Source organism: Kogia breviceps, chromosome 8, assembly GCF_026419965.1.
Source record: "Kogia breviceps isolate mKogBre1 chromosome 8, mKogBre1 haplotype 1, whole genome shotgun sequence".
Lineage (NCBI taxonomy): Eukaryota > Metazoa > Chordata > Mammalia > Artiodactyla > Physeteridae > Kogia > Kogia breviceps.
This window is the reverse complement of record NC_081317.1, coordinates 858,819-886,165: the sequence shown is the minus strand read 5'-3', so window position 1 is coordinate 886,165 and position 27,347 is coordinate 858,819. Positions and strand designations below refer to the sequence as shown.

Sequence of the window (27,347 nt, the reverse complement as noted above, 5' to 3'; positions counted from 1 at the left end):
CCCCGTCCCCGCCGTGGCGCCCGCTCACCCAAGCGCCGGCTCTCCATGGCACAGGCCTGGTCCTCCTCCATGACGCTGAGGCGGGGCGCGCGAGCCCACGGCCAGCTCCACTCCCACGCTTCCGTCCGCCCGCTGCCGAGCCAGTAGGACTTCTGCAGTGGGAAGTACCAGGGCCGGGGCAGCCCGTACATGCCTGTGGGGTAGAGGGGAGGCTGACCCAGGGTCTGGGGTCACTGCCTACCCCGGGCCATGGGTCCCCCTAGAGAGAGCCTCCTGCTCCCCTCCCCCACCCCTCCGAAGGGCTGGTACCTGGGTGCACGGCCTCGATGTACCACGTGAGCACACCGTAGACGACCGCGTCCACCATCAGCATGGTGACCGCCAGGAGCAGGTTGAAGTCGTCCCCTTCCACGGGCGACTGGCTGAACGTGTGCCACTGGATGCCCACGCCCGCCACCTCGTACAGGGCGAAGTACTTGGAGCCCAGGCCAAAGGCTGTCGTGGACATCAGGGACTGAGGAGACGGCGGCGTCAGTGGGGGAGAGGAGGCCGGACGCCCCCAACCCCGGCCCACCCGCCACGACCCTCACCGCGATGCACTTCTCGAAGGCGGTGATCTTGTCGTGGGCCACCTCCTCACGGATCGCCACGTACATGTAGGGCACGTAGCTCAGGAAGTAGATGATGCCGCCGCAGGCCGAGGCCAGCTTGGCCTTGGAGTACAGCACGGACACCAGGAAACTGGGGGCACGCGGGGGCCACGGGCCGTCAGCCACGCCTGAGATCGCGGAGCCACACGCTCGAGGCCCGCCCTCCAGCCCGCCGCCGGCCACACGGCGCTCACCAGAACATGATGGTGGCCACGGCGTAGACGGCCAGGAAAAGCCAGATGATGAGCACGTGGCTGTGCGTGAGGACCTGGCCGTACTTGAGGATGGCGGTCAGAGCCGTCACCGAGATGGAGAGCTGCACGAAGCCCGTGATGAACCAGGCCACCCAGTGCACGGCATTGTTCAGGCCCATGGTCTTCATCACCTGTGGGCAGGTGGGCGGGCGGGAGGCCTCGGGACGGCGGCACCGGGAAGGAACGCCCTGCCCCCTGCCTCGCCAGCCCAGGTCCGGGGAGGGAGGGCCGCCCACAGCCACCCCCCTCACCTGCAGTCCTCCCGCTTCTCTAACCTCTATCTTCGTCGCCCCCATTCCCCACCTCCATCCCTTTCCTCTTTTCCCCTCCCCCCTTCTCCCTCTCCTCCATCTCTTCCGCTCCAACCCCCCACCTCCTTCAGCCGATGCTCCTTCTCCGCCACGATGTGCTGGATGGTCATGGCCACAGAGTAGACCCAGGAAATCACCATGCAGAGCGGCATCATGTGCTCGATGACAAACAGAAAGCTGCGGAGGGGGAGGGGCGGGGCGTGAGGGGGGGGCTCCGCGCCAGCCCAGGCACCCAGCACTCGGTCCACACTCACTCGTCCCGTGTGTAGCAGGGGTAGGGGAACATCTGCACGTAGTTGCCTGGTTCCACCACGTCGTGGCCCACGAAGGTGTCGATGATGGCACGCTCCATCATGTCTGCGGTGAGGGGGGCGGCGGTCAGCGGAGGCCGCGCCCCGCCCCCCCGCGGCCCCAGGGCTGGCCCTCACCCTGGATCCAGACGAAGCCATACAGGAAGTAGAAGCGGCCGCCAGTGTTGGGCCCCGGCCGCCAGTAGGCCCGGCGGATCTCATTGGTTTTCTCGGTGAAGCTGGAGTTCTGGCGGATCTTGTAGTGCACGTGGGGTGGCAAGGAGCCGTCCTTGCGGGTCTGGAAGATCACGCCTGGGACGGGACGAGGGGCGGGGCCGAGGAAGGGGGCGGGTGAGGGGCGGGGCCGGGCACCGGGCATCAGGGCGTGTGTGGGGCCGGGAGGGACTAGGGGAGGGGGGGAGGCGGAGGAGCAGGGGCGGGGCCTCCCAGGGGACTGGCTCACTGGCGAACACGGTGACGTTGTCCTGGTAAGCCTGGTTGAGGGTGTAGTTGATGATGCTCTCCTCGTCGGGAAAACCCTTGAAGATGTCCACGCTCACCTGCGGGGAGGGAAGGGGCATCCTCAGAGCCGAGCCCAGGCACCAGCGGGCCGTGGCGCTTGCCCACCCACCTTGGACATGAACTGGATCCAGCCGCAGGCCGCGTTGTCGATGGTGTCCAGCTGCTGCAGGAGGACCGAGCCATTGGGCAGGGAGAAGTTGTCCTGGCGCAGGGCAGGTGGCAGCTCCTCTGGTGACAGGCTCAGTGCCTCCGGGTGCAGCCGCAGCTCTGCCACATACTGGAGGGTGGGGGAGGCCAGCTCAGAGGGTGGCCTGAGGACAGTGGTCTCCGTGCCCCACCCCACCCCGGCCCGGCACCCCCAGCACCTGCTGCAGCCAGCGCAGGTGTTGCTGCAGCCGGCCCTGCTCCAGGTAGCTGCGGATCTCAGCTGAGATGTTGAGCCAGACCTGGGCGTAGTGAGTCACGTTGCCTACGAGGGCAAAGGTCTCGTTGGCCTGCAGAGGGTGAGGGCAGAGCATGGGGCTCATTAAAGGACCCCGGCCATCAAGCGGGTTCTCACTCCTTGCCTCCCCGCATGGCTGGGGGCCAGCCACTGGCCAGTCCCCACCAAGCACTCATCTTGGTCTGGCCAGATTCCACCTGGAAGCTCCAAGCCCTCCCCCTCCAGGCCTCTCTTCAGCGCCTCCCCTGAAAGCCCCTCTGCCCAGCTACCAGGGAAGCACGGCCTCTGGTTCCCCCCAAACATACTTTCCCTGCTCCTTTGGGGGACCCCCCTCCATGCATCTCTTGGGCAGACCTGACACTTGGTCCTCATCTTCCCCCATGGTCATCCTAGGGACCCCCTCCTCAGCCTCTCCCCTTCCTGGACCATTTCCAGCCCTGGTTTCTACTTCTTCCAGACAGGACCTCTACCCTGAGACGGCCACAGACATCGTGCCCTCAGTTGCCCCGCCGGAATCTCACCCCACGGATGCTGCTCTGGACGGTTTCTGCATGCGGCCCCTCCTCTGTCCTCACCAGCACTGCCCAGCCCTGGCCATGTCCAGCCAGGCCAGGACCCTGCACCCCACCAGCCATCCAGTGCCTCCCCAAGGCAGCCTCCAAAATGCCCCTGCACCTTGAACCTGCCTACAGGTCCCCTCACCCACAGAGCCAAGCCGGAGCTGGAGAGCCAGGGCTGCGCCCCTCCCGTGCCAATTCTACGAACCACACTACCTGCCCCCTTTTGCTCAGGGGTCCCCGGCCTGCAGAACCCCCTGCCCGACTCCTCCAGTCGCTGTTCCAGACGACACACGCGGGCTGAGTACATCACACGGTGGACGCACGCACCTTGAGGATGACGCGATCTGCCTCGGAGCCCGCCGGCGCGTACAGGATCTTGGGGTTGCTGGTCATGAGGTGCACGAGGAGGCCCAGGTTCCGCTGCTCCTTGCTCGTGAAGCCCAGGGAGCTCATGTTCCCCCTCCGCAGCGCCTCGGGCTCGATGGTGCTGGGCAGGTGGCGGGTGAGACCTCAGGGTGGAGCGGGGCGTTGGGGGGCGGGGCGGGGGGCGGGGCTTCAGAGCAGGTCCGAGTGTCAATTGATGGAGGTGGAGAGGGGGCAGTGGACCGTGCCCAGGGAGGGGGCGTCAGGGGCGGACCTGGCGTCGGGCCCCGCCCCCATCTCTCTTCCTCACCCCCCCCTTCTCCTGCCACCCACCTACCGGTTGTTGCCACACAGGATGGGCTGCAGGCCCGCCCAGAGCTGCACAAAGGCTGAGCACTGGCCCTGCAGCACATCCGAGGAGGAGGCCGGGGCTGCAGCGGATGGGGCACCCTCCTCGGACGTGGTGTTGGAGCCCACGCCGGCCCCGGTGCCGTTGGCCGCCCCGCCAGGGCCGTTGGCTGGGGGCCCAGGAGGCCGGCCCGTGCAGGCACCCTGAGGCAGCAGCAGGGCCAGGGCCGAGAGGACGTCCACGTCCTGCAGAACCTTTTGGGCGTCCAACAGGTCTTCCAGCAGCGCCTGCAGCCGCCGGGGAGGGGCTGGCTGCGGCTGGGGGGCGGAGCCGTTGGGGGCATCCAGGCCCAGCTGAGGGGAAACGGGGCAAGTGGGGAAACACAGGCCCAGGGAAGGGAACAGCGTCTGGGGGCTGATCTGCAGATGGGTGACTGAGGTCAGGGTAGACTGAGGAGGACACCCTCAGGGGACACGAGCTGGGAGGAGGGGAGCAGCCTTGGGGTCAGGGGAGCACTGGCCGGGGGCCAGGAGACAGACCGGGGCGAAGGCCTGGAGCCGGGCAGGGGGCACATGGCACAGCATTCGCAGGGCCACAGGACAGCCAACCGCAGGCACACCCATGGACAGCCTCAGGCCCAGGAGTGCCCTGTGAGGCCGAGGAGCCCTGGCACCTCCTCCAGCCCAGGCAGCAGATCTGCAGGCCACCTGGCAGGCAGGGCCTCACCTGCTGGGCGATCTTGGCCACATCTAGTTGGTCCCGGAGCTCGGCGGCCAGCCCAGAAAAGCGCTGGGCACGCACTGCAGCCTGACCTCTGCAGATGGCGTCCCGGTAGCCCTGTAGCGCTGCCTCCTGACCCCGGGGCACCTTGAGGATCCGGCCCAACTCCCTGGAGCCTGGCACGCACGTGAGCTGCTCCAGGAGGGCAGGGGCCAACAGCAGCTCCTGGGGCAGGGTGCAGGGGAACAGCTGAGAAGGAGCCCCAACCAAGAGGAAACCAAGGGCCGGGCCCAAGATGGGGACCTGGCCCCACCCACCATGCCAAGTCTGAGACCACCCGGGTCTTGCAACAGCAGCTGGGGCGGGGCGGGGGGGGGGGGGGCGTCACCATCCCCTCCCCGTGCCAACCACGGACTGCTGCGGACCCCCCTCCCTCAGCCCCAGGGGCACCCCTATCTTACCCACCAAGCAGAGACACCCACCCAGAAGCAGGCAGCGTGTCTCCCATCCCACTAAAAGTCCCCCTCACCTGCATCCGGAATAGGGGATCACTGACCCGGCGGCTCCAGGGCTCCTGATCCCTGGGGATGCCCGACCCCGCATCCAGGGCAGGTGAAGATCCAAAAAGCAGGCGATACACCTAGAGCGTGCGGGGGCCATGGCTCAGGCTGGGGGCCCTGCATTCCCCACCCGAAACCAGGGGAGGGCAGAGCGGAGGGGCCAGGGCTGGAAGCTTCCCCAGGAGCAGACACCTCACCTCGGGCAGGTCCACCTGGGCGGCCAGGAGAGCCTGGGCCGTGCCATCAGGCAGCGACAGGTTCTGCGTCAGGAAACGCCAGAGCTCCCGTGGGTCCCTGACCACCGAGTCCAGAGAGAAGGAGGACACTGGACAGGTAGAAGGATGGGGCTGAAGGCCAGCCCTGCCTGGGGCCGAGGTGCCCCAGACAGCCTCAGAGCTGAGCTCCCAGCATCACAGCTTGGTCACAGTGGTGGGCAGCTTGCCAGGCCCCAAGCACGTGCACCCTGAGAACTCAGAGCCAGGGTGCAGGTAGCAGGGCCCGAGGCACACGCAGGTCCAGGGCAGGAAGTGAACGGGCTGGGCTTCAAACCCAGCTGACACTAGAGCTCGGGGCTTGGCCGCCCCCAGCACACGCACCGCCCCACCCACCCAGGGCGCACCTGCAGGTCGGTCCAGGTGGCTCTCCCAGGTGTCCAGGCTGGATCTGAGGGCCTCCAGGTGCTGGCGCAGCGCCTCGAGCTCCGAGCCCAGGCTGGGCCTCGCGGGGTCAAACAGGTTGCCCTCCTCCACCACACGGTTGAGACGCTCCAGCAGCTGCGTGACCCTGCACCACCACCACTGGACGTCATCCGCAGGTCGCCAGGCCCGGGATGGGGGCAGCCGGGGTCCTAGGGGGCACTTACGTGGAGTTGGCGTACTGAAGGAAGCCGAACTCGTCCCGCTGGCCATCCGGGCACAGCGACTGCATGACGGGCAGGATGCCAGCAGAGGTGAGGGGTGCTGCTGTGTAAAAGGCTGGGGGGGCCGGGCAGGTGAGAGGGCCCAGGGCGGGGCGGGGGGGAGAGAGGGAGGAATCAAGAAGGGGGAGGGAGACAGAGGCCGAGAAAAGAGATTTAGAGAAAGTCAGGAAGGAAAAGCAGCTGCAGGCAGCAGACAAGAAACAGAGGGCCAAGAGCTCTAGTGCAAATGACCCAGCAGGTCAGAGGTCAAAGGGCGTCTCACCATCCCTTCCCGACAACTCCCAGAGCGCCCCCCTTCCCTCAGCCAGTCAAGGCCAAAATGCTCTGACACCTTTCCCGAGAATTCGGACGCGGCACTGCCTGCAGGGCCCAGGGGAGCACGGGGGGCCCCTACTGGGCAGCGACCTCTGACCTCTCTGGCCAGCTGGTTAGCGGAGTGAATGCAGGAGCCCACAAGGGTCTGAGTGGAGAGTGGCCAGGCGCCCCAGCCCAGCAAGGCGGGGCCAGTCAACCCCACAGACAGAGCGTTGACCCCGAGGAGCTTGACCTGGGAGCCACCGTGGTCCAGGTGCCTCCACCCTTGACCTCCCCCCACCCCCACCCACTGAGAGCCAGCTGCTCCTGACGGCGGGCAGGGGCCCTGCAGGACCCAGCTGGCCAGGAGGGGCTGTTAATGCAAGCGAGCGGATGGGGGAGGGCTCAAGCCGCACCAGGAGGCCCCGCAGGGCTCCCATGGCTGCCGCCCCGGGCCAGCCAGGAGGCGGCGGCCGCACACTTACAGACTGCATGCAGGCCCGGGAGGAGGACAGAGACCGTGCGGGGGAGGGGCGGAACAGAACAGAGGAGAACAGTGAGAAACGGGCGCCTCGGTCACCTCACAGCCACGTGGCCAGCCACGTCCTCCAGCCCGGCCAGGAGGCACAGCCAGGGCCCGCGCCGGGGACGGGCGCTCAGACCGCGCCGGGGTGAGCTGTGGGAGCTGGCGGACGCGCGTGTGGCCACGTGCACACGGGACATGCGTGCGTGCTGCAGTGAGGGCCTGCCCTCCCCGCCCACCCGGCTGTGCCCCGGGCCCCTCCCCCTCCCCCCAGGACCCTCACCTTCCTTCACAGAGATGGTAGGCTTCTTCTGCCGAAGCCCCAGCAGGATGAAGAAGAGGACCAGCGGAATGAAAATTTCGAAGGCCAAGACCCACTGGAAAGGGAAGGCTGCATGAGGCACCTGTGCAGGGTGGCCTGGCCTCCCACACCGCCTGCCCAGGGCCGGACAGGACAAAGCCACACCCTCCTCTCCCTACCAGACAGACACCACCCTCCCTGCAGGGCCAGCCCAGCCCAGCCTGGACCCTCCATGCTCCCCCAGGGGCCAGAGAAGGTCAAGCCAGGCCCCCCCAGGGCCACAGCCCCTTCTTTCCAGGAACCCTCTGAAGGGTGAGAAGGTCAGTGTCGTCCGGCTTGAGCAAATGAGGTCTCCCACCCCCAGCCCAGATTCTGCTTGTCACACCGAAGGCCGGCAGAGACAAATCAGCCAGCTTGTGGTCCACTCTGACCCATGTGCCTGCCCAGCTCTTCTTCTCTCCCATCTGCAGGGGCGCCTGGGCAAGATCTTGGAGGCAGTCTCGGGACTGGCCTGCAGCTCCCACACTCCCCCAGGGTGAGCGCTCCTTCCCGCCACTGTGGTGCCGTCACACCCCCACGCGAGGGCCTAGGGGGGAGGCCTGGCTGTAGCCCAGGGCCCTGAGCCTCCCGGAGGACCTGGTCAGGGGTCTGACAGCCCCCAGTCCCTGAGGCACAGGCCCCTCTCCCTCACCCCAGGTGCCGGCCTGGGGCATCAGCTCAGGGCGCCCAGGGCAGCTCCTGCCACTCCAGGCTGGGTACCAAGGTGAACCCTGCTGGGATCTGCTCGGAGTGGGAAAGAGGTACCAGGGGCCCAGGGGCCCAGACCTCTCTGTCTCACCGGGAAAATGGAAAGACTTGGCCATTCTCACCTCCACCTCTCCTGGCTCGGGCAGGGAGGAGTGCAAGGGGGAGGAGGGCTTCGGGCCAGCTGCTCTTTGGGGGACCCCCCACCCACCCGCCCACCCCTTCCCAGAGGCAGCAGGGTTGCTTCACCCTCACCCCCCACCCCAAACAGACTTCAGAGCCCCCCCGTCATTGGCGCTCTCTCTGGCCCAGGGCCCGAGCCCCGGTGCCCCGGGGTGGGGGCAGCTGCTGCCCTGTTTACTGGGCTTTGACAATAGAGCTCTGTGGTCTGGAACACCCCGCTGTGTGTCTGCGCCCCACGCCCGCGCCAGCCCGCACCAGCCTCCACCCCCACCCGGAGGAGCCAGGATCCAGCCCAGGGCCAGCCAAGGAGGCATCGTGGACTGGGAGAGGCGCCTGCCACACGCACACAGCGCGAGGGTGGCTGTTTGCAAGCGGCATGCGGGAGGCCAGGGTCACGGCCACGGGGCCAGCCCCAGCCGCACCCGCCCTGCCACCGGGCACCTCCACCAGTAACTGCAGCAACAGGCCTCGCTGCCTCCTCATTGCTATAGCAACGGCCACGCACGTGCTGCTGGGAGGAGGGAGGCCTGCTTGGCGGGGCGGGCGGGCGGGCGGCCAGAAGGGCATCTGGTTACGGCAGGCAGTACAGGTTCAGCCCCACCTGGGCGCCCCACCCAGCGGCCTGCAAGGTGGTCAAACCCCTGTTCCTGGAGACCAGCCTGCTATCCCATGTTGTCCCACTCTGGGCCCCCTCCTCCTTCATCGAGGGGAGAATAGGTAAGGCCTGAGAATGGAGCTGCTGCGCCCCACTCCAGGGACTTGGTGACAGTGACCTGGTCCCCCCACTAGGAGCAGCCTATGGCCCCAGGGTAGAGCTATGTACAGCTACGAGGGCACAGGCCACACTGACAGATGGAGAAACCGAGGCACAGAGCTTGGGAAGGGGGAGCAAGCAGGGCACAGAGACCCTTGGTTCCTACTCTCCAGACCAAGCTTTCCACAGGATACACCCCCCCACCCTCAGCAAGGCACACAGCACGCAGGGTAAAACCTCTGCCAGCCAAGCCCAGGGGTCCAAGTGTGAAACCCAAGACCCTCCCAGAAAAGTGGGGGACTCTGCCCGACATCTAGCCAGCCCCAGCCCATGGCGTGGGCCCAGCAAGGCCTCAGCCACCCTGGAGGAGGAATTTCTGGTTTGCTGTGGCCACAAACCGAGAACCTCCAGACGCCTAACCATGCCCTGGGAGTGCTGCGGGGCAGGGGCAAGGAAGGTTCTGGGGGAGGTCCAACCTGGCATGCGGGGGCTACTCCTGGGTGTAGGTCAGTGGGCACCTCCCGCCTGCTTGCCAGGTACCCGACAAGCCACTGCTCCCTTCCCTGAGCCTTGGGGTCCCCAGTGGATGCTGCGGCCATCATTGGAGCCTCTGCTCCCAGCCCCTTGGGGTCCTTCCTGCCAAGAACTCTGGGGCTGATACTAATGCGTGCCCACGTCCCAGTCCCCCTTCATCCCCGGATCCCCGCCCTGCTGTCCCCAGTGACCCAAAACCTGGGGTGGAGGAAGCTGTGCCAGAGGCTGCCCGAGGCTGCAGGCCTGATCCATGGAACCCAGTGCCAGCCAGCCCCAGGCGCCCTGGGCAGGGAGTGTACACAACCCTGGCTCCCTGCCAGGGCCAGGTGCCCAGGGGAATCCTGCCAGGCCATGGTGACGACGGCCACCCTGCCCATCTGCAGGCCTGGGTTTCCCACTGTGCACTTCAAAACCCCTCTCAAGGAGGGCCCCAGGCAGGAGCTGGTCAGCCCCAGGGGTCCCGGGTCCAGGGCGGACAGGAGCCTCCCACACCCCGGATGGACAAGAGGGTGCCTCCGCCTCAGGCTCCATCTCCAGACCCTGACCTGCTCTGGGCCCCATCCTGGAAAATCCCCAGGGCCCAGTCAGGAACCCGAGCCGCCCAGGCCTCTCTGGTGTGTGGCTGCTGCCGGCTGCGCAGGCCAGCAGGAGATGCCCCTGTCCTTCCCAGGGCCGGAGCAGTGACGGTCAGCATGATGACATCCATACCACCCCAGCACCTCTCCTCACCGGGGCTCCTGCCCCTGCCAGCTGCTGTGCCCTGCAACCTCAGGCACAGGGCAGAGAGCTGGGGTGGTCACAGCTCCAAACAGCAGCACCCAGTCCCCAGAGGAGGCTGGGTGGGGGAGATCAGAGAGTGGATCAGCTTCAGGGAGGTTGGCCCCAAAGGACAAAAGGATGCAGGGACTCGGGCTGGCTGAGGCTGGCACAGCAAGGACACTGCCGGTGGTGAGAAAGCAGGAGCGAGGGCTAGTGGATGTGGGCGGGGGGGTGGGGGGGGGAGAGGTGCCTGCCCAAGGACAGAGGGCTACTGCACGGAGGGGAGGGACAGGGTCCCTGCAGTGGGCGCCAGGGGGCTGGGCCCAGAGACCACAGAGCCTCTGCGCTGGATCCATACACCCAGCCAGACCTCTGCCCTGGGAAACAGGACCTCTCAAGACCCCAGGGTCCCAGGGCCACCTCCCACCCCCGAAGCTGGCCCCGGAGAGCGCGTTGTGGAGGACGCCCGCCCCGTGACTCATCCGAGCACCACGAATGTCAGCGGACGCAGGCGGCGGGCCGGGCACTGCCGAGCCCCCTCCCCGGAGGCCGGAGCGCGGGCAGGCGCGGGGGCAGGTGAGGGGTCTCCGGCCCTTCGCCCCGCCTGCCTGGGGTCTGCGCGTGCCCGGCCGGGCCGCCGCACGTGCTCGCGGGGAGCGCGCCGCTGGCCCCGGTGCGCGCAGCCTCCCGCTCCCGCAGGCCCGCGGCGCGCGGGGTCGCTCACCGGGCTCCGGCGCTTCAGCGTCACGTTCTTCCAGAGCAACAGCTGCAGCTGGTGCAGGAAGCCCATGGCGGGGCCGCGCTCCGGCCGCCTCCGCGCCGCGGCCCGCTCCTCTGCGCGCCCCGCCGCCCGCCACCCGCCGCGCCGCTCGGCATCGCCCGCGCGGGGCGGCGTCTCGGGCGTCCGGGACCGGTTCGGCGCTGGCTCCGCCCCGGCGGCCGCGGCGACAGCCGTTCGCGCCCGCCCCCAGCCCGCGCCGCCCCCCCTTAAAGGGGCCGCCCGGTGCCCGCCGCTCGGGGCCCCCGCCCGCCCGGGCCGTTCCTGGAGCTCTGACCCGCCAAGAGTGGCTTTCTGGTCGCCCCCCATCTCGCTAGGCATTGACGTGACGCGCCCAAGAGCCCACATCTAAACCGAGACCCCCGACTCACTCCCTTCCAGGGCGCTCTTCTCCCAGGGGCGCCAGGCCTGCGCGCAGCGCCCCACCCCCTTGAAATCCTCCTCCCACAGAGACACCCCAAGGTCGTCACTGGCCCTGGCCGAGGGCGCCCTGAGGGGATGCTGGGAGCGGTCGTCCCCCATCAGGTCCCCACCTCGGCCTTGCCCTCCCCGAAGAAGGGCTGATGGCAGGAATTTCATCTGGACCTAAGAGACAGGTCCTGGTGCCCAGGGCACTTGGGGCCTGGAGGGAGGCAGCCGCCCACACTTGGGGAGGGGAGCTCAGCCTTGCGTGCAGATCCCACCTATGCACAGGGTGGGCCCTGCTCTCACACCTTCAGGACTCAGCTTTCCTGCCCCACTGGGTGCAGCCCCGACCTGCACCACTTACGAGCAGGTGGCGCTGCAGGTAGGCTGCCCTACCCTTGTTAAGAGTTTCCTGCATTACTTGTGAATGAGCCGCTTGGTGACCAAGTAGCAGGACTGGCCTGGCTGGGCTCGGCCGGGTCTGCACCTCCCTGGGCCCAGCGAGGAAGGGAAGGGACCCAGAGCGAGAACTGCTCCCTGCAGGCGGGGTAGGCCGGAGTTCGGGGAGACTGAGGCTGCTCCCTCTGTTAGTGGCTCATTTTTCGCCCTATATGCGAGGATGAGTCTGGCCTCTGCACAGGGAGTCTGGGGTCCAGTGAATTCCGCAGAGGTGGTTTGGTGCCTGCCGAAGCCAAGCGGCGGAACAGACGGAGGCCGGGTCTGAACCTGGTGGGGCGGTCCATTCCCGGGGAGGCCAGCAGAGGGCAGCAGAGGGCAGGCCGGCCCTGCGGGGAGCAGAGGCCTGGCGGTGGGTTCTGACGGCTCCTCCCAGCCTCAGTTTCCCAACTTGTGAACGGTGCCCAGTGTCTGGGCTGCACAAAGAAGACGCATCCTAAACTGACTGTTAGATCTGGGGGGCCGCACCTCCCCACCGCCTCCCAGCTCCTTCCTTGCGGTGGAGAAGCAGTCCCGGGAAGAGGGCAGAGTACAATCCCCCCAACCACGCCCTCTGCAGCCTGAGGACACTTCCTTCTCCTCGGCCAGGGCAGGGCAGGAAGTCACCGGTGGGCCTTCCCCACAAGCCGCTGCCAAGTGGGCGGGCAGCTTCCTGCCTCCACCTGCTGCCCACCCCACCTGGGGTAGGGGCGAATGCGCTCCTGGGGCCCTGTCAGCGCCACCCAGAGGCTCACCGTCTGCCTCCCCTCCCCCCACACAGCCCGCCACAAGGGCTCCCTTGGCTGCAGCAGTAACCTTGGTGCCTTCTTGATGCCCGTGCTACCACCAGCCACAGGGAGCCCCACATCAAAAACCAGACCTCGTCACAGCCCGGACACCCTGCAGCCTGAGAATGAAATGCCAGGGCCTTCGAGATGGGGCGCCGTCCCCCGCCCCAGCCGCGTTTCTGTCCTTGGCCGCTGCTCTCTGCCCCTCGGCCTTTGGGGGGTCAGGGAAGGCTCTCTGCTGCGGTGCCATTCAGTGTGGCTGAAGAAGCTGGGAGGACAGAGGCCTGGGATGGAGAGGGCAGGATCCGGCCGGGACAAAGGCCCGTGTGGCCAAGGTGGCGGCGGGGAGGGGGGGGGGGAAGCAGACGCAACACGTGCCATGCTATTCGTGTCCTTTGTTTCTTTATCGATTGGTGTCCCCTCCCCCGAGGGGACTGACCGCAGGCTGCCAAAAGCCCAAGAAGCTGGTTGGCTGTCTCAGGTCGGGGCCACGCAGGTCTGTACGCGGGGCTCCAGCCTGCACATCCCGGAAGAGGGGACCGTGGCTACAGAGGTCGGGGGCCCAGGTCTTGCCCCCACAGACCTCAGGAGGACAGCCTTGACTGGCCCAAGGTATGATCAAGGTGGGGGAGGGAGGGCCTCTGTAGCCTCTCGTCTCTGATGGGCCCCGGCGACGTGCACCCCCATTGCTCACACCTCTGCCCCCAAATAGTGGCTCCTGGGCCCACTCGCCTCCGCCTCCGGGCAGCCTGCCAAGGCTACCCCTGCTTCCTGGCCTCCATCCCCAGCACCCAAGACAGCCCGTGGGTTGCCCATGGGGTTGGTTGGACGGATGCCAGTGGGTTGGATTTCCACACCCAGGGCTCCACCCACACCTCCGGCTCCCAGACACCCTCCCCTGCCTCCTCCAGCGGAAGGAGTTCAGGCGCGGAACCAGCCCTCGAGGTCCTGGTAGGTCTGGCCACGGGGCAGGTGGGGGTAGTGGGCGCAGATGGCGCAGAAGCGTTCCTGCCAGTCGCTGAACAGCCGCACTTGGAGCCGGTCTCGCCAGGCGAAGTAGCGCCGATAGCGGCTCTCGTTCATGCTGGTGAGGAAGGCGGCCAGCTCGCGGGCCGAGCCGAAGTCGTCCACGTGCACAAAGGCGTCAGGCGGGGCGAAGGCCTCGTAGTTGACCCTCGAGGGGCCCAAGACCACGGGCACCGCGCCGGCCAGCAGCGCGTTGCGCCAGAACTTCTCGGTGATGTAGTCTCGGTGCTGGGAGTTCTCGAAGGACAGGTAGAAGAGGTACCGGGCCACGGTGGGCAGCAGGCAGTCGTCGCACAGGGGCTGCTTGCTGGCGCGGCCGAACATGTCCACCTGCAGGTGGGGTGCCAGCTGCCGGTACAGCTGCACGCGCCGCTGCCGCTCCTGGAAGTTGCTGACCACCCAGGCGGCCACCCTGCTCTTGGCCGGCAGCGGCGGCGCCGGCCCCTCACGGGGCTCCAGGCGGCCGTAGGGCGTGAAGATGTCTGAGTCACGCCGGTAGCTCAGCACCCAGTTGAAGACCCCACGCAGGCGGCCGAGGCCGTGGGTGTGGCTGGGCGACTCCATGGAGGCCCACACCCAGGGCTGCCCTTGCGGCCGCTCGGCCAGGGGCAGGCGGGCCTGCCGGGTCTGCAGCTCTCGGTGGTGGAAGACCACGGCGTTGGCGCTGGCCAGCAGGCTGCGGTTGGTGGTCAGGCGGCAGTGGGCTACACCGTAGCTGGTGCAGGTATTGCTTGGCAGCTCTGGGGCCTGGCTGGCGAAGGGCCAGTGCCAGATGAGGATGGTGATCGTGGGCTGGGGCGCCGGAGCTCCCCCAGGGGCCGACCTGAGCAGCCACAGGAGCCACAGTGCCGAGAGAAGAGCCGCTACCGCCAGGCCCCCCAAAGCCCGAAGCCTCGGCGCGGGGCTGACCCCTGCACAGGACACCAGAAGAGAAACTGTCTCCTTGGGCTCGCCCCAGGCCCCATCCTCCCAGCCCAAGCTTCCCCGAAGACCAGACACTCACCGGTATTATGCATCGGCAGCTCCCGGATGATTAATTACTCGAGAAGCCGGAGGTTCTCAAATCACAGCCGCGGCTGCACGGGGATGCCCTGAAATCACAGCTGTGCCCTGCACCCAGCCCCACCTGGAAATGCTGTCCTTTGCTCTGCTCACGGGGAGGGCAACCAGGGTACCTTCCCGCTCCTGTCCCGCCCTCACCCCCACCCTGAGGTGACCTTTGGCATCACCGCCATCCTCACCCCGCCTCCCCCTCTAGTCCTCTGGCTGCTGAGGGGGGGGGGCGGCTACAGGAAGGGTGCCCAGCCAGGGTCCAGGACCGTGTCCCCCACCCCTGCTGGCCTCTGGAAAGGCCTGGAGGTGACGCACGGGGCAGGCACGGGAGGCAGGAGGAGGAGAGGGCCCGCGTGGCCTCAGGGAAAGGGAGGCCATCCTGAGCAGAGGCGGCCCCCGCCCCAGAAGTGTGGCCCAGCCATTGAGCACCCAGCTGTGGCCTGCTGCCCGGGCCTGGGGTGTCCGTGGAGGGCAGGCACGCTTCCCTCAGAGGCCAGCCGAGCCCAGGCCAGCACCGCCTCCCCCAGTGCTGTGTCATCACCCACTTCCCCTGCTCACCGCCCGCTCAACTCCCGTGGGCTCCCGGACCCTCCTGCTGCAGATGTGCTGCACTCAGCCGTCTGCCAGGAGGCTGAGGTCTCTCCTGTTCTTTGCTTCTAATTGGGCCACTCCACCGCATCCCACCCCTGCTGCCTCTAGGACACCTTTGTCCCGGAACCCAGGTTCCCAGAGAGGGGCTCCGTCCAGGGGTCCTAGGAGCGTCTGCCCACACAAGGCCCCAGCACACGCCCACGGTGGGCAGGTGCCAGGCTGGGCCTGGCCCCGGGCTGGGCTGTGGGGCTGCCACGCCCTCTTTCCCCTCCCAGGGACCCGTGTCTGTGGAAGCCCCGGCTGCGGGGCCCCGGGTTCCTGCCGGGCCGGGAAGAGCTGCAGGAACCTGGGGTGGGAGGCCTGCCCTTGGGGGCTCCAGGTCTCTTCTTCCAGGTCCCACAGCCCAGGGTGGGAGCGGGGGCAGGGAGGGGGCTTTCCAGGCTGGAAAGGGAAGGAGTCGCTCTGTCCCTGACGTGGGCAGGGGGCTGGCACCCGCTCCAGGAAAAGGAAGGCTGAAGTCCAGAGTCCCTCTCCTCCCCCACTGTCTGGCCAGCCCTGGAGGCCCAGGCATGGAGATCCAGTTCCTTCCCCTTTTGCCCTGGTTCCTCGGAGATGGACAGCCCTGGCTCCGGCCTGCACCCCGCGCTCAGCCATCAGCTTCCTTCAAGCCGGCTGGACGTGGCCGGGCGAGGCCCAGCCCTCGTGCCAGTGTCCTAAGGGCCTCAGGCCTGTCCAGTTTGGGGAGGCTGCGGGCTGGTTGTCGTGGGAGGAACAGCAACCAGGAACCGTTGGTCGGATCTGCCGCCCACGCCTCCCTGGGCGCCTCCCATCACCCTGAAGTTCCTGTCCTGCTCCACTCGGGCTCCCGGGGCTACTGGCCTCCCCCAACACCTGCCCTCCAATGAGGACCAGACCGCTCTCAGGGCGGGAACCGGGGAGCTGGCAACAGCCCCATGGAGGGGGACAGAGGCAAGTCCAGGAGAAGGGGGGCAGTTGGGGCCTCTGAGGCTCCCCACCCCCTGCATAACCTCTGTGCTGCGGTGACGCCTTGTGCAACATCGGCGGGCGGCGGGGCGGGGGCTGCAGGGTCTGTCGGAGACCATCTGGTGGTCCGGGGTGTGGAAGCAGCCACCAGGTCTGGCTCCCACGGGCCAGCATCGGGCCCTGACTGGAGCGGACAGCTGCCGTCACCCCTGCCCTTCCGGCAGTCAGCACTTAGGGAGAGGACCACAGTGGCACTGAGCCTTTGGTTCCACCCAGGCGTCTCTTCTCTGGCAGGGGGGCCCCGCAGGAGACCACCCCCTCTCCCTGTGGCAGGTGGCCCTCGGGCAGCGGGGGAGAGCAGGAAGGAGCCGATCCCGCCACAGCCTGCTAGCCACCTGGCTCCTGGCTGCCAGGGCCTCTGCCCTTCCTGTTTGCACTGCCAGGCTGCCTGGGGCCCTGCCACCGGCCTCACCCACACCCGCAGCCCGCTCCCTTCCTGGGTGGACCCAAAGGAACCTCCTCCACCCTTACGCGAGGGCTGCTGCTCCTATGGGCCCCTGGCATGCCTGCCAGTGGCTGGGCCCCCCCCCGCTCGTGAGAACCTGCTGGCTGGGAAATGGGGCTCCGAGGTTGGCCCAGAGATGGGTCAGAACGAGAGGTTCTCAGAGAAAAAAGAAAAAGGTGAGAGAGTCTGAGTCAAAGGGAAATGGGGCCTCCTCCTGCCAGCTCAGCCCTGGGCCTCGGAGTCACTGGGACGCAGGCGGGCACCCACCTCCGGCTTAGCAGCCCGAGAGCACCTGGGACCCAGGCCCACAGGGTCACACCCGCAGCCGAGTGCAGGGCTGCCCCCGGCCTGTCCCCAAGCTCCCTGCTTCTCACTGCCCAGGGCCCAAGGGAAGAGGATCCCCCTTCCGGTGGCCTCCGCAATGAGATAGCGGCCGGCGGACCGGGTCAGGGAAGGGAGGGCAGGGGCTTGGGGTCCCCCAGGGAGGAGGGCCTTCCTCAGCCCACTCGCCGCGCACAAGGCGCCGAGCGGTTCCAGGCCCGCTCCCCATCTGGCTTTTTTGACTTCCACTGGCCCCAGGTGAGCTCAGACAGAGCCGGCCCCTGCTCTTGGTCGGATCCTCAACCACCCTTCCTTTCACGGGCCCTGGGGTGCAGGGGGCTGCCCTGGGGCTGGAGCTGCTGCTCCGGTCCCCAGCCCGGGGGCCCTGCCCACGAGCACTTTTTCTGGCCACCCCACCAGGAGCCCTGAGCCCACCTGGGACCCTCACAGGCCCTGCCTCACCCCACCTCCAGCCGGTTCTCACTAGAGGGCGTGGGGGCGGGGCGGGGCCGGTGACGCACGTGTGCCTGCGCTCCTTAGGAAGCTTCGCTGGCCTGGTATCCTCCCGAGGGTAGGTGCCCGAGGGTGACACCGCCACGGCCCAACATAGACCCTGGGGCTAAGATGGTGCTTGGCACAGACCGCGGGGTGGGGTGGCCCCCTAGCCGAGAGCCTAGGCAGTGGGCAGCTCCCCAGCTGCAGACCCCAGGAGGAGACGTCCTCCCCGCGCTGCGCAAATTGGTCCTCCTGCCAGCCTGGGTGGCTCGGCCGCTCCGGGGTGCCGAGTCCCCATCCTGCACCACCCCCAGGGCCCTGGAGGAGCTCCCGGCAGGCGCTGCAGCTGCCCCTGGACAGGATGTGGCCATGCTCCCCAGCCTGGGCAGGAAGGGAAGGATGGCTGGAGGGGCTGGTGGCCTCCAGGTGGTCCACGGGGAGGCTGAAAGCTGCCGCCTGCTGTGACTGCCCTCCGGCACTGCCCTCGTGCTGTTCCCTCAGCTGCACCCCCAGCCCCACCTGCCAGCCTGGGCACCCACCTTCCCAGAGGCACTCCCTGAGCCCCCGCCTCACCCTCTCCCTGGGAGTAAAGGGTGCCCAGGCTCCCCTCTGCTGCCTTCAGTCCGCCCCTGCAAGAGCCGGTGGCTGGGAGCGTGGCCACCAGGGGGCCCTCTGGGCACGCGTCTGGACTTGGCTCTGCTCAGGCCCGCCCCTGGGGCAGCCGGCCTGGCAGCCGGGCTCTGGCCCTCTCCCCGAGGCGCCCCTCGGGCTGGCACTGCGTGCCTCCCACGCTCCTGCTGCCTAGGTGCCGTCGTCTGGAAGGTGACAATGGTCAGCACGTAGGGTGGCCGCTCTCTGCCCAGGTCAGGCCAGCACGAGGTGGGAAAGGCAAGTTACCAGGAGCTCAGGGACTGACCCCAGGGCTCCAGGGGAAACTCCGGCCCTGGGTCTGCAGGTTCCAGCTGGCGAGACAGACTGGCCTGGGCTGGATCAGCCTGGGTGTCTTGCCCTTGAGCGAGAACTTAATCTCTCTGCCCACCCCCCACCCCCCGTTTCCTTCGTGGCTATTTCCCCTCATGATACAGATTAAACGACAGTGGACAGCGGTCCTCACCGCCCTGCCACCCTCATTCCCGGCTCCCTGTACCCGGCCCCTTTCATCTCCCGCACCAGTGCATCAAAGGAAAACTGAGGCTTCCTGCTGAGGGCCAGCCCAAGGCCACGGCCCAGGAGTCAGGGGTGGGCTCTAGCCCCAGAAACATACCGCTTTAGGACAAGCCATCAGCTCTGAGCAGAGCCAACCCCATTTCCCCGGCCCAGCCCCACCTCGGGGACCTGACCGTCCCAAACTGGCTTTGTCCTCCTCATTCACGGCTGCCCCCATCCATCAAGGAGCCAGAGGTCCAGCATTCTCTGGACGCCCCACCCCTAGGAATAACTAAGGGACTTCTGAACCCAACCCACCCCTCATCCCGAGCCCCGGTGAGGCAGACGGGCCCGATACCCACACCCTGTGTGCACCAGGCCCCCGCTGCTCCTGGACCCCAGAAACCCCTCTGCCAGGCCCAGTCTTGGCACTTTTGACCGCGCTGGGCCTTCAGCTGGAGGTCCCCCTCCCCCTCCACGGGCCTCCCGCTCCTTGGTGGGGGATTGGGGTGGACCAGGGCCCCGCTCACCTCTGTCCCCTGACCTGGCCCAGCCGCCTGTGTGCAGCCTGTGTCCCTCTCCCTGGCGTGCCCCCCTCCCCAGGCCGCGGGCCACAGCCAAGTCCTGCGTGCCATCCCTCCCCGCCCCCCAGCCCGTGCGGACACAGGGCAGGCACGAGGCCTGGGGTGCCCGCTGGCAGCGGGCTCGAGGGAGGGGCACCAACTTCAGGCTGGCCCGGCCCTGTGCCGCACTCCTCCCCTCCCCGGCTCTGGGGCGCAAGTGCTGGTGGGGGAGGCCTGGAGGAGAAAGAGGTTAGGGTGGTCCTCTGCCTGGGAAAAATAAAGCCTCTCTTCCCCAGCGGGCCATGACAGGGTCCTCCCACGAAGGGCACAGAGACCACGCCTCTCTCGGGGCGTGGAAGGCAGCCCGAGGCCCCGCTCCAGGGTCCCTCCACATGGCCCGGGTGGGGAAGGGGGGGGGGTCAGGCTCCAGCACACCCAGCCGAAGTTGTGAAATGTGCTTTAATTGCCTTGTCTCCAGGCTTTCCAATCCACGCCTGTCTCCTGGGTCGTCTTCCTCCCCTCGACCGGGGGGCGTCCAGATGTGAGGGGACAGGTGCAACGGAGAGCAGAGAAGGTCCCTGGCAGCAGGGGGAGTCTCCCCGGCAAGGGGTTCCCAGCCGCCCCGGGGCCCCGGCCACAAGCACACGAGCGTCAGGACACAGTCTCTTTAATGGGAAAGGCTGGGCCCTGCCCCTCCCCACCCGTGGGCAGCGCGTCCATGAGCGGGTGGGCATCAGCCTTCGGGTCACTGCGGCGGGGGCGCGGACAGAGAGGCGTGGTCGAACAGTGGGTTGCGCACCTCCATCTCTCCAGTCTGCGAACGCTGGCGTTAGGTGGGTCCAGGGCAGGGGCGGGACACCCACCGCCCACCCCCACACTCACCGGGGCCAGGCCGGGGCACTCGTACACCGTGAAGTCGCCGTCTTCGTTCTCCTCGTCGGAGGAGGCGGAGTCCAGCTCCTTGGGGGGCTCCTTATGCCTGGGTGGGGGCAGGATCGTCGGGTCCTCCCTCACCCTCCAGGTGCCCTCGGCCCCGGGATAGGGGTGGCTGGGCCTGCGGCGGGGCGGGGCGGGGCGGGGCGGGTGGGGCTTCTCACCGCTCCAGGCACCGCATCTGCTGCCTCTGGTGCTGGTAGTGGTACATCTCCGCGCTGTGCGCCAGCCGCTGGTCCCCGGGCTGCTGCGGGAGTGGGGAGACAGGGTCAGGCCGAGGCGGAGGGGGACGACGGACGGACGGGCGAGCAGGGCGGGGCCACACACCGAGATCCTGGGCGTGGCTGGGGAGCTGGGCGCCTGCGGGGCCGCGTAGTCGGCCTTCTGGGTCAGGCGAACATCTCGCTGCAGCCTGCGGGGGGTGGAGACACCACACCTGAGACCCGCGGGGTCACCGCCCGGCGGCCCGGCCGCCCACCCCCAGCCCGGCCCCATGCTCACCGACACCAGCAGAGAACGGCCACGGCAAGGGCGGCCGCGCCGGCCACGGAGCACGCCACGATCAGCACTGCAGGGAGGGGGCGCAGTGAGGGCAGCCTTTCGGGCAGGACCCTGCCTCCCCGCCCGGCCAGACTTACGGAGGGCAAGGCTGTCACCGCGCCCGCCCCGTGGCTCCAGCGGGGACATGTGCACAGGCCCAGATGACACAGCGGAGCGCAGGGAGGAGGTGCGGGGCGTGGGCGCTCCCCGCGTGGAGGGGAGGCTCAGGTTGGGGCCCCGGCCACGCTCTGAGAGCCCCAAGGTGGATGCTGCAGAGGGAAGGCAAGTTAAACAGCAAGACCGGGCTGGGGTCAAGGGTGGTGAGGAGTTGGACAGGGGAAGGGGGCGGGGTCTCACCGGCCTCCGGGAGCCGCTGTCTCCCCTCAGGCTGGGGTGGGGCCGTGAGCCTGGAGTGCCCCACCTCCTGCCTGGCTAGCTCCTGGGCCAAGAAGTCGATCTCATCTTCCAGTCTGGGCTGGGGCAAGCCCTCCCCTGGGGAGGGTGAAGGGCCATCAGGTGGAGAGGCCCCCAGCCCCTCCCTGGCAACACCAGCTACAGGCAGCCTTCCGAGAGGGAGAGAGGGAGAGGCCCTCCCCGCCGAGGAGGCCTCCTTCTCCCTCCAGGCTCCTCCCAGGCACCTGTTGCCAGAGGACCAGGTACCAGCCAGCCTGCTCCTGGCCATCCCGGTTGCCATGGTGACAACGGAGGGAGCTCTGCGTGAGCACAGCGTTCCCAGGAAAGCGGTCAGGGGGTGGAAGTGCTATGGAAACGTGCAGAGGCCAGGAGAAGGGCAGGGGTGCTGCCCCACACCCCACGCAGTACCCACAAGGCGGTGGGAGGAACACGGGGGCGACGCGTCACCTGGCCCACTGCCGAGACGAGCAGGTCCCCCCAAGGAATGCGGAGAAGCCCCATCCTGTACCCCCGCCCCCACCAGGCCATCAGGAGGAAGGGAGGGCAGCTGCTGGGGCGGGGCCGTGGCTGGGTCCCCCTCGTCCCTGCCGTCGGCACCGCTGTCCAGACAGAGGCTCCAAGTCGACACCCCCGCCCAGCACCCCGAGTGCAGAGCATGCGCCTTCTGCAGCAGGCCCCCGCCCCACTCACTGCCAGGAACATGCTCCTCCAGGAAGCCCCTCCCAGCCCCCAGAGCACCCTCTGCAATGCCCCATCACACCTGGAGTCACTCTGGCTGGCACCATCCCGACAGACTCTGGGCTCAGGCCGGCGGGCAGGGCACCGCCAGCACCATCAAGCAGACAGGATGGGTGAGTGATGGAGAGAGAGGGGTCGCTGGGCAAGGAGCAGGGGCGGCCCAACGGGTGGAGAAGTGGGTGCCTGAGGGGTCTGGGACCAACCCTGCGGAGACCCAAGCCAGGGGAGCTCTGACCCTGCCTCTCCCAGAATCACCCCAGCACTTCACACTGGATACCTCTTGCCCTGGGAGGGGCTAACTGCCCCAGGCCTCAGCCCACCACCCAGCTGTGGGCTGGTGCCATCTGGAAAGGATCACCGGGCCACTTGGAGGGGGACTGGAGAGTCCCTGGCACCCCACAAAGCGCAGGAGAGCTGAGAGGTGAGGCTGGGGTCAAAGGTACCAGGTGGGGAAGGGAGGAAGCCATACCCACAGGCTGGCGTATCCTGGGCACACAGAGCCCCTGCTGGTCCTCCTGGAAGGGCTGAAGGCAGGGACCGCAGACACGTGCCCCCGGGGGGCACCGCGCCCGCCTCTTCAGGGCACAGTCCAGGCTCCCAGGACAGACGGCTGCATCTGAGAAGAAAGCAGAGGCAGAACAGGGTCACGGCCGGCCTGACTCAGCCCCTGCACAGTAAGCAGGACTGTCCTGACCACCCCAGCCCCTCCCTGCAGAGCTGGCCAAGCCCGGCTCCGGCCATTGTTCTGGGCAGGCCCTTCCTCCCCGGCACCAGGGATGAGAATCAGGAAGACAAACCCTCCTAACGCTTATCGGAACTCTCCGGCCTCACCTCACCCACTCCCCGGAGGCCGCTCCCCAGACCTGAGCCAGCTCTCCGCACAGGAGCCGTCCCCTGCCATCCAGAGACCGCTCAGCTCTCCCGGTTAGCGCCCTGCAGCGCTCCAAGTCCTACCTCGGGTCTCAACCTGTGCTAGAGCGACTCTCTCACCCCTGCCCAACCTGGGAGCCCCAGAGGGTGGGGCCCAGGTCGCTCCCTCCCACCACCTCGGGGCGGTCTCCTATTTCAGGGCTGCCTCCCCCCACCCCCACCACAAACCTCCTCGTGACATCCTACAGCCCTAGAGGACCCAGCTGGGAGGCAGCAGGGTGGAGTCACCGCCCCCACATCTACCCTCTGGCTCGTCCCCAGGGCACAGCCGAGCCACCGGGGCTGGGGATACTGGGGACGGAGTCTGCCAATCTCACTTGCTTCGGAAACAGAAACCAGGCCGGGGTCACTCCTGCAGCCACCACTGCCAGGGACTGGGGAGGGCCTGGCACTACAGGCCAGGCCGTTTCTAATTTGGGGCTCAGACCTCAGTGTCCTGCACACGTGACCAAGGCTCCCATCCTGATGCTGGGTGGTGGAGGGCGGTGGCCCTCTCTGCCTCAGTTTCCTCTCTGGATGCAGAAAGTGAGTTGCCTCAAAGCTGGGGAATGTCTCAAGACCTGGGACACTAGCCGCATTCACGGGACAGCAGCGCCAGTGGAGCCAGGGGGAGACCCAGCAGAACCGTCAGCGGTGTCTGGGGAGGTGGGGGCGGGCGCATCTCGGAAAACCAGGACCAGTCCCTGATGCAGGAGGGTGACATGGGCATCCGGGAATGCCGGCTCTGTCCTTCTCCAGACTTTGGCTGGCCTGGCTTGGTTTCCTTGGTAACGTGACACCCCCAGCCTCTTGGCTGTAGGCATCCCTTCAAGGAAGTTCCAGCAGCTCCTACAGCAGGTGGGCAAGTGGGCTGAGGTTCCCATCCCAGGGATCCCCCCTCCAGTACAACCTGGGTTGGCAGGCGCCCATATCAGTGAACTGGGCCCAGGGCTTGGGCTAGTTAAACATTAAGCCTGTGCCAGTTGGTCCGTTTGGACCCCACCCACCAGCTGGGCACCTGGGAGCCAGGCAGTCCCAGCCCCTAGTGCAGAGAACCCAGAGTGCGCCAGGGCAAGGGTAGGGGCCTGAGTTCCAGAGCTGGCTCTGGGTTCTGGGTTCCAGGGGCCTCCCTCCACTCCTAGTCCCCCAGCCCGGGAAGATGTGGCTGCTGCCTGTTTAGCCCCGGGAAGGCCCCTGCTCCAGACTCAGGGTGAGGGAGGAGGTCCCAGGAAAAGCAGCAGCTGGAGAGTGGCTGGCACCCTGCCCTGCATCCGGGTGCACACAGAGCTGATGAGCAGCTGGGCGGCACCTGCCCGCCCCAGAGGCTCTGTGCCGGGGCCATAATCCATCTCCTCAGGAGGCCCCACCCTGCACGCCCTGCAGCCAGGCCATCAGCACGCAGCCTCCACCATCCCTGGCCAGCCATGCTCTGGCCCTCAGGCCTCCTTGGGAGCCTCCCCTGCTGGTGCCAGGCCTCGGTCCAGGGGTGCTGTGCCCAGGAGGAGGCTTGCCCTGCTCTGGCCTCTTGAGGCCACACATGCAGACCGCACGCACTGCCCAGGTGAGCATCCCGGTGGCATCATACAGTGGTCATTTCTCTGTGCCTCAATTTCCTCATCTGTAAAATGGGCTAAGAACACCACCTCTCCTATGCGGCTGCCAGGAAAAACGAGTGAAGTCATGGGTATGCAGTCTCCCAATTCTGCCACCTGGCAGAGTGCATTCTGGGTTCTGGGTTCCCGCAGACTTTTGGAACCTCAGTGCCCACCTGGGGAGCCAGGAGCGTCTGCCAGGACCCTGGGCTCATCCCTCTCTGCCTCAGTCTACCTTGCGGGGTGCTCTGCAACCCCAAGCACAGAAGACAGAATGGAGGGGCCCTGCAGAGCAGAGGGTGAGTGTGGAAGCAGAGACTGCAAGCTCCTGCTGTCCCCACTGAGGCCAGAGCAAAACCCTAAACCTGGGACAAGCTGTCAGATGCCCAAGGAAACTTCAGACCCCACCATGGCAGCAAAGCAAGGCGCGTGTCCACCACCCGAGGCATAGGGACCGACAAGCAATGCGACTCCGACTCCAGGACGGGCACCGGCAGTAAGGCCGGCAGGCACCCAGGGCCGGGCCCGCACCCGCGGTGCCGGAGACGCGCACACACAGAAACGCCCACGGGACAGACTCCAGGCCGCGGGGCCGCGCAGAGACAGCCCTCCTGAGACACCGACCCACCAGGCTCACGAACTCAGACAAAGACAAGAAGCGAATCAACTTCAGGTTCGCCTCCAAGAAGCCGTGAGAATTCCCATCCAGAGGAGCCCCTCGGCGGTCCGGTGCCGCGCCCTCCCCGCCGGGCCTGTTTACTCGACTCGGGAGAAGCGGGGCCGGCGCGGTGGCTCGCGGGCTGGGCCTGCGGGGCCTGCGAGGCCTGCGGGCCCTGGCGAGGGCGGCGGCGGGGAGGATGACGGCGGCGGCGCCGCGCGGCCGGACCCCCGCCCGGCGATCCCCGGCGCCCCGCGCGAGGCCTGCGCCCAGTGCACTCGCTCACCCGGGCGGCGGGCGGCCGCACCGCGCAAGGCCGCGCCGAGGACGAGGCCAGAGAGCAGCAGCCGCAGCAGCCGCAGGTGCCGCGGGGAGGGCGGAGGGACAGGCGTCGCCATCCTTCAGCGCCGCCGCCGGGGCAGCATGGCACCGCGCGGCCCGGGGCTGGGCACGGGCTCTGGGCGCCGCGTCGGGGGAGGCGCCGGCGTTGGCGGCGGCGGAGGGGGCGGAGGAGGAAGAGGAGGCAGAGGCCGAGGAGGCGGAAGATGAGGAAAAGAGGCAGCGGCGGCGCTGACGCTGCGGCAAAGGATCCGGGACGGAGGCGAGGCAGCGAGAGGCGCGCGTGCCGGGAGTGCGCCTGCGCGCTCCACCTGCGGGGGCGGGACGGCGCCTTGAGGCTGCGCCCCCTCCCCCCTCCAATTCTGCTCCCCCTTTCCTCCCACCCATCCAGCCAGTCCTCCGGGTGCCTCAACCTCTGCCGCCTGTGCTGCCGGGGATCTTCTCTAGGCTAGGGACTGGTTGGGGACGGGTTTCCTCAGGATGCGCTTCCCCCGGGCCCCGTCCCTCTCGGGCTGCTAACTGCCACCCCACCCCCACCCTCCCGGAGCGGAGGACCTGCCTGGACCCGGAAGGACACCAGGCGCACACAGCTGGATAGGTGCACAGAGATGCCCAGGTGTGCGCAAAGACCCACCGGGCATTCAGACACACCGTGAAGGCAAAACACACATGCACAGAACTAGGTCGGTGCCGGTGGCCGCTGCGGTTGCAGTGGGACGGCCGCTCTCAGTGAAGCCACCAGGGGGCAAGAGTGACTTGGAGCTACTGATGACAGCCAGCTGAGAGCTGTCCACGGTGCCCAGGTGACAGCCTTTTAGCTCCGGGGTGCCCCACGACAGCAAGCACTGTGATGCCCCTACCCCCCACCGGCTGCCTCCTGAGAGCACCCGCACCCCATCCCACCTGGAAACCTCCCAGGCTCGTGCGGGGCCCCCAGCGCGGTGCTTCCTTTCAGCCCTTTGTGTTTCAAAACTTCGAAGATAGGGCTGGCTGCCCTCAGGTTTGTGAAATGGCTCAGAAACCAGAAGGGTACGCGGTGCGTGCGTTGGGCGGGGGCTGATGAGCAGGACAAGGACCGCCATCCTCCCCCACACAAGGCACTGACCAGACAGAAACAGTGTCTGAGCTCACCTCCCAGAAAGGGGGAGGCGGCGGGGAGGTGCGGCCAAGACCGCGCGTTCCCACGCTGGAGCAAACAGTGCTCAGGGAAGGGGGGCTGCAGGAGCAGCAGGTGGGGCTGGCTGATGTCTCTTGAGGATGCGGAAAACAGCACCTGGGCAGCAGGGACGCGACGTCTGGTGTCATTGCACGGCTTGGCGCCGCAGCCAGCCTCTTGGCAAGGGTCATCCTTCTGAGCAATGGGCCCTTCGTCCCTCTTGGCCCGGATCGCCACATCCCCCGACACCACCTCCTGTTGAGGGTTTGCCCCTCCCCCCGCCGGGTCTTGAGCAGTGCCTGCACCCTAGGCAGCTGCCTTGCCCACTCACTCTCCTGCCTGCCATGCGCACCCGTACCCCAGGCCAGCTCGAGGCCGGGGCCCAGACTCCAGTCTGGCCTAGGTCACTGCTGCAGATCTGCCGCTGCAGGGGCTCTGCTGGCCAGAGAAGACTCAAGGGACTCAGGGACTCTTTCAGGCCAGCCAACTGGCAGCTACTCCAGGCCACAACCGTGGAGCAAGAGACCAGGGTCAGTCAACACCATCCCAGGTCTGGGCCCAGAGAGGAAGGAAGTAGAAACAACCGGGGTCCTCCCTCGGGACCAGGAGGGGGCCTGTGCAGCCAACCCAACTCGAGGGAGGGCTTCCCTGGTGGCTCGGTGGTTAAGAATCCGCCTGCCAATGCAGGGGACACGGGTTTGAGCCCTGGTCCTGGAAGATCCCACATACCGCGGAGCAACCAAGCCCGCGTGCCACAACTACTGAAACCCGCGCGCCTAGAGCCCGTGCTCGGCAAATATAGAAGCCACCACAGTGAGAAGCCCGCGCACCACAACGAAGAGTAGCCCCCGCTCGCCGCAACTAGAGAAAGCCCGTGCGCAGCAACGAAGACCCAACGCAGCCAAAAAAAATTTTTTTAAACTGTGGGGAGGGGCTTCCCTGGTGG

General features: G+C 67.5%; 3 protein-coding genes and 1 long non-coding RNA gene across 7 annotated transcripts in view; 1 reads left to right on the top strand and 3 right to left on the bottom strand.

Annotated features, from left to right (window-relative positions):
* The window catches only part of ABCA2 (ATP binding cassette subfamily A member 2), a 133,466-nt gene extending 122,586 nt beyond the window's left edge, over positions 1-10,880 (bottom strand). For both annotated transcript variants that reach the window (XM_067040253.1, XM_059073339.2), the window contains exons 1-19: positions 10,757-10,880; positions 7,041-7,134; positions 5,884-5,995; positions 5,641-5,804; positions 5,219-5,346; positions 4,991-5,101; positions 4,468-4,686; positions 3,730-4,094; positions 3,357-3,516; positions 2,393-2,521; positions 2,137-2,304; positions 1,969-2,065; positions 1,644-1,817; positions 1,470-1,572; positions 1,278-1,392; positions 845-1,035; positions 591-741; positions 310-514; positions 29-193 (exon numbers count right to left, since the gene is read on the bottom strand). In XM_067040253.1, coding sequence (XP_066896354.1) covers positions 29-193; positions 310-514; positions 591-741; positions 845-1,035; positions 1,278-1,392; positions 1,470-1,572; positions 1,644-1,817; positions 1,969-2,065; positions 2,137-2,304; positions 2,393-2,521; positions 3,357-3,516; positions 3,730-4,094; positions 4,468-4,686; positions 4,991-5,101; positions 5,219-5,346; positions 5,641-5,804; positions 5,884-5,995; positions 7,041-7,134; positions 10,757-10,822 — 2,917 coding nt within the window. In that variant the 5' untranslated portion in view covers positions 10,823-10,880. The remainder of the gene's footprint in view (positions 1-28; positions 194-309; positions 515-590; positions 742-844; positions 1,036-1,277; positions 1,393-1,469; positions 1,573-1,643; positions 1,818-1,968; positions 2,066-2,136; positions 2,305-2,392; positions 2,522-3,356; positions 3,517-3,729; positions 4,095-4,467; positions 4,687-4,990; positions 5,102-5,218; positions 5,347-5,640; positions 5,805-5,883; positions 5,996-7,040; positions 7,135-10,756) is intronic.
* On the top strand, positions 7,104-7,829 carry LOC136794689 (uncharacterized). The gene is made up of 3 exons (XR_010841778.1): positions 7,104-7,378; positions 7,529-7,593; positions 7,755-7,829. It is a non-coding gene; the product is annotated as an uncharacterized lncRNA (long non-coding RNA).
* Positions 10,881-12,825: 1,945 nt separating the features above from the next.
* FUT7 (fucosyltransferase 7) lies at positions 12,826-15,872 on the bottom strand. The gene is made up of 2 exons (XM_067040092.1): positions 14,468-15,872; positions 12,826-14,375 (listed from the first exon to the last, which is right to left on the bottom strand). The coding sequence occupies exons 1-2, from the start codon at positions 14,478-14,480 to the stop codon at positions 13,360-13,362; spliced, it is 1,029 nt and encodes a 342-aa protein (XP_066896193.1). The 5' UTR covers positions 14,481-15,872; the 3' UTR covers positions 12,826-13,359.
* A 3,691-nt stretch (positions 15,873-19,563) lies between these two features.
* On the bottom strand, positions 19,564-25,716 carry NPDC1 (neural proliferation, differentiation and control 1). Of its 3 annotated transcripts, XM_059073372.2 has the most exons (10): positions 25,659-25,716; positions 25,193-25,556; positions 22,217-22,363; positions 20,953-21,087; positions 20,694-20,864; positions 20,557-20,623; positions 20,383-20,467; positions 20,220-20,302; positions 20,005-20,101; positions 19,774-19,936 (listed from the first exon to the last, which is right to left on the bottom strand). In XM_059073372.2, the coding sequence occupies exons 2-10, from the start codon at positions 25,302-25,304 to the stop codon at positions 19,868-19,870; spliced, it is 966 nt and encodes a 321-aa protein (XP_058929355.1). In that variant the 5' UTR covers positions 25,305-25,556; positions 25,659-25,716; the 3' UTR covers positions 19,774-19,867. The 3 variants fall into 3 exon arrangements, with proteins under 3 accessions (XP_058929354.1, XP_058929355.1, XP_058929356.1); XM_059073373.2 differs by lacking the exon at positions 25,659-25,716 and having other exon boundaries at positions 20,220-20,299; positions 25,193-25,546; XM_059073371.2 differs by lacking the exon at positions 25,659-25,716 and having other exon boundaries at positions 19,564-20,101; positions 20,383-20,864; positions 25,193-25,552.
* Between the last annotated feature and the right edge of the window lie 1,631 nt (positions 25,717-27,347).

Coding starts and splice junctions, on each gene's coding strand:
- NPDC1 (XM_059073371.2), bottom strand. CDS start 25,304: ATGGCGACGCCTGTCCCTCCGCCCTCCCCGCGGCACCTGCGGCTGCTG. Junction 22,364..25,192: donor TGCGGCCGCCCGCCGCCCGG/GTGAGCGAGTGC, acceptor CTTTCTTCTCAG/ATGCAGCCGTCTGTCCTGGG. Junction 20,865..20,952: donor ACAGCGGCTCCCGGAGGCCG/GTGAGACCCCGC, acceptor TTCCCTCTGCAG/CATCCACCTTGGGGCTCTCA.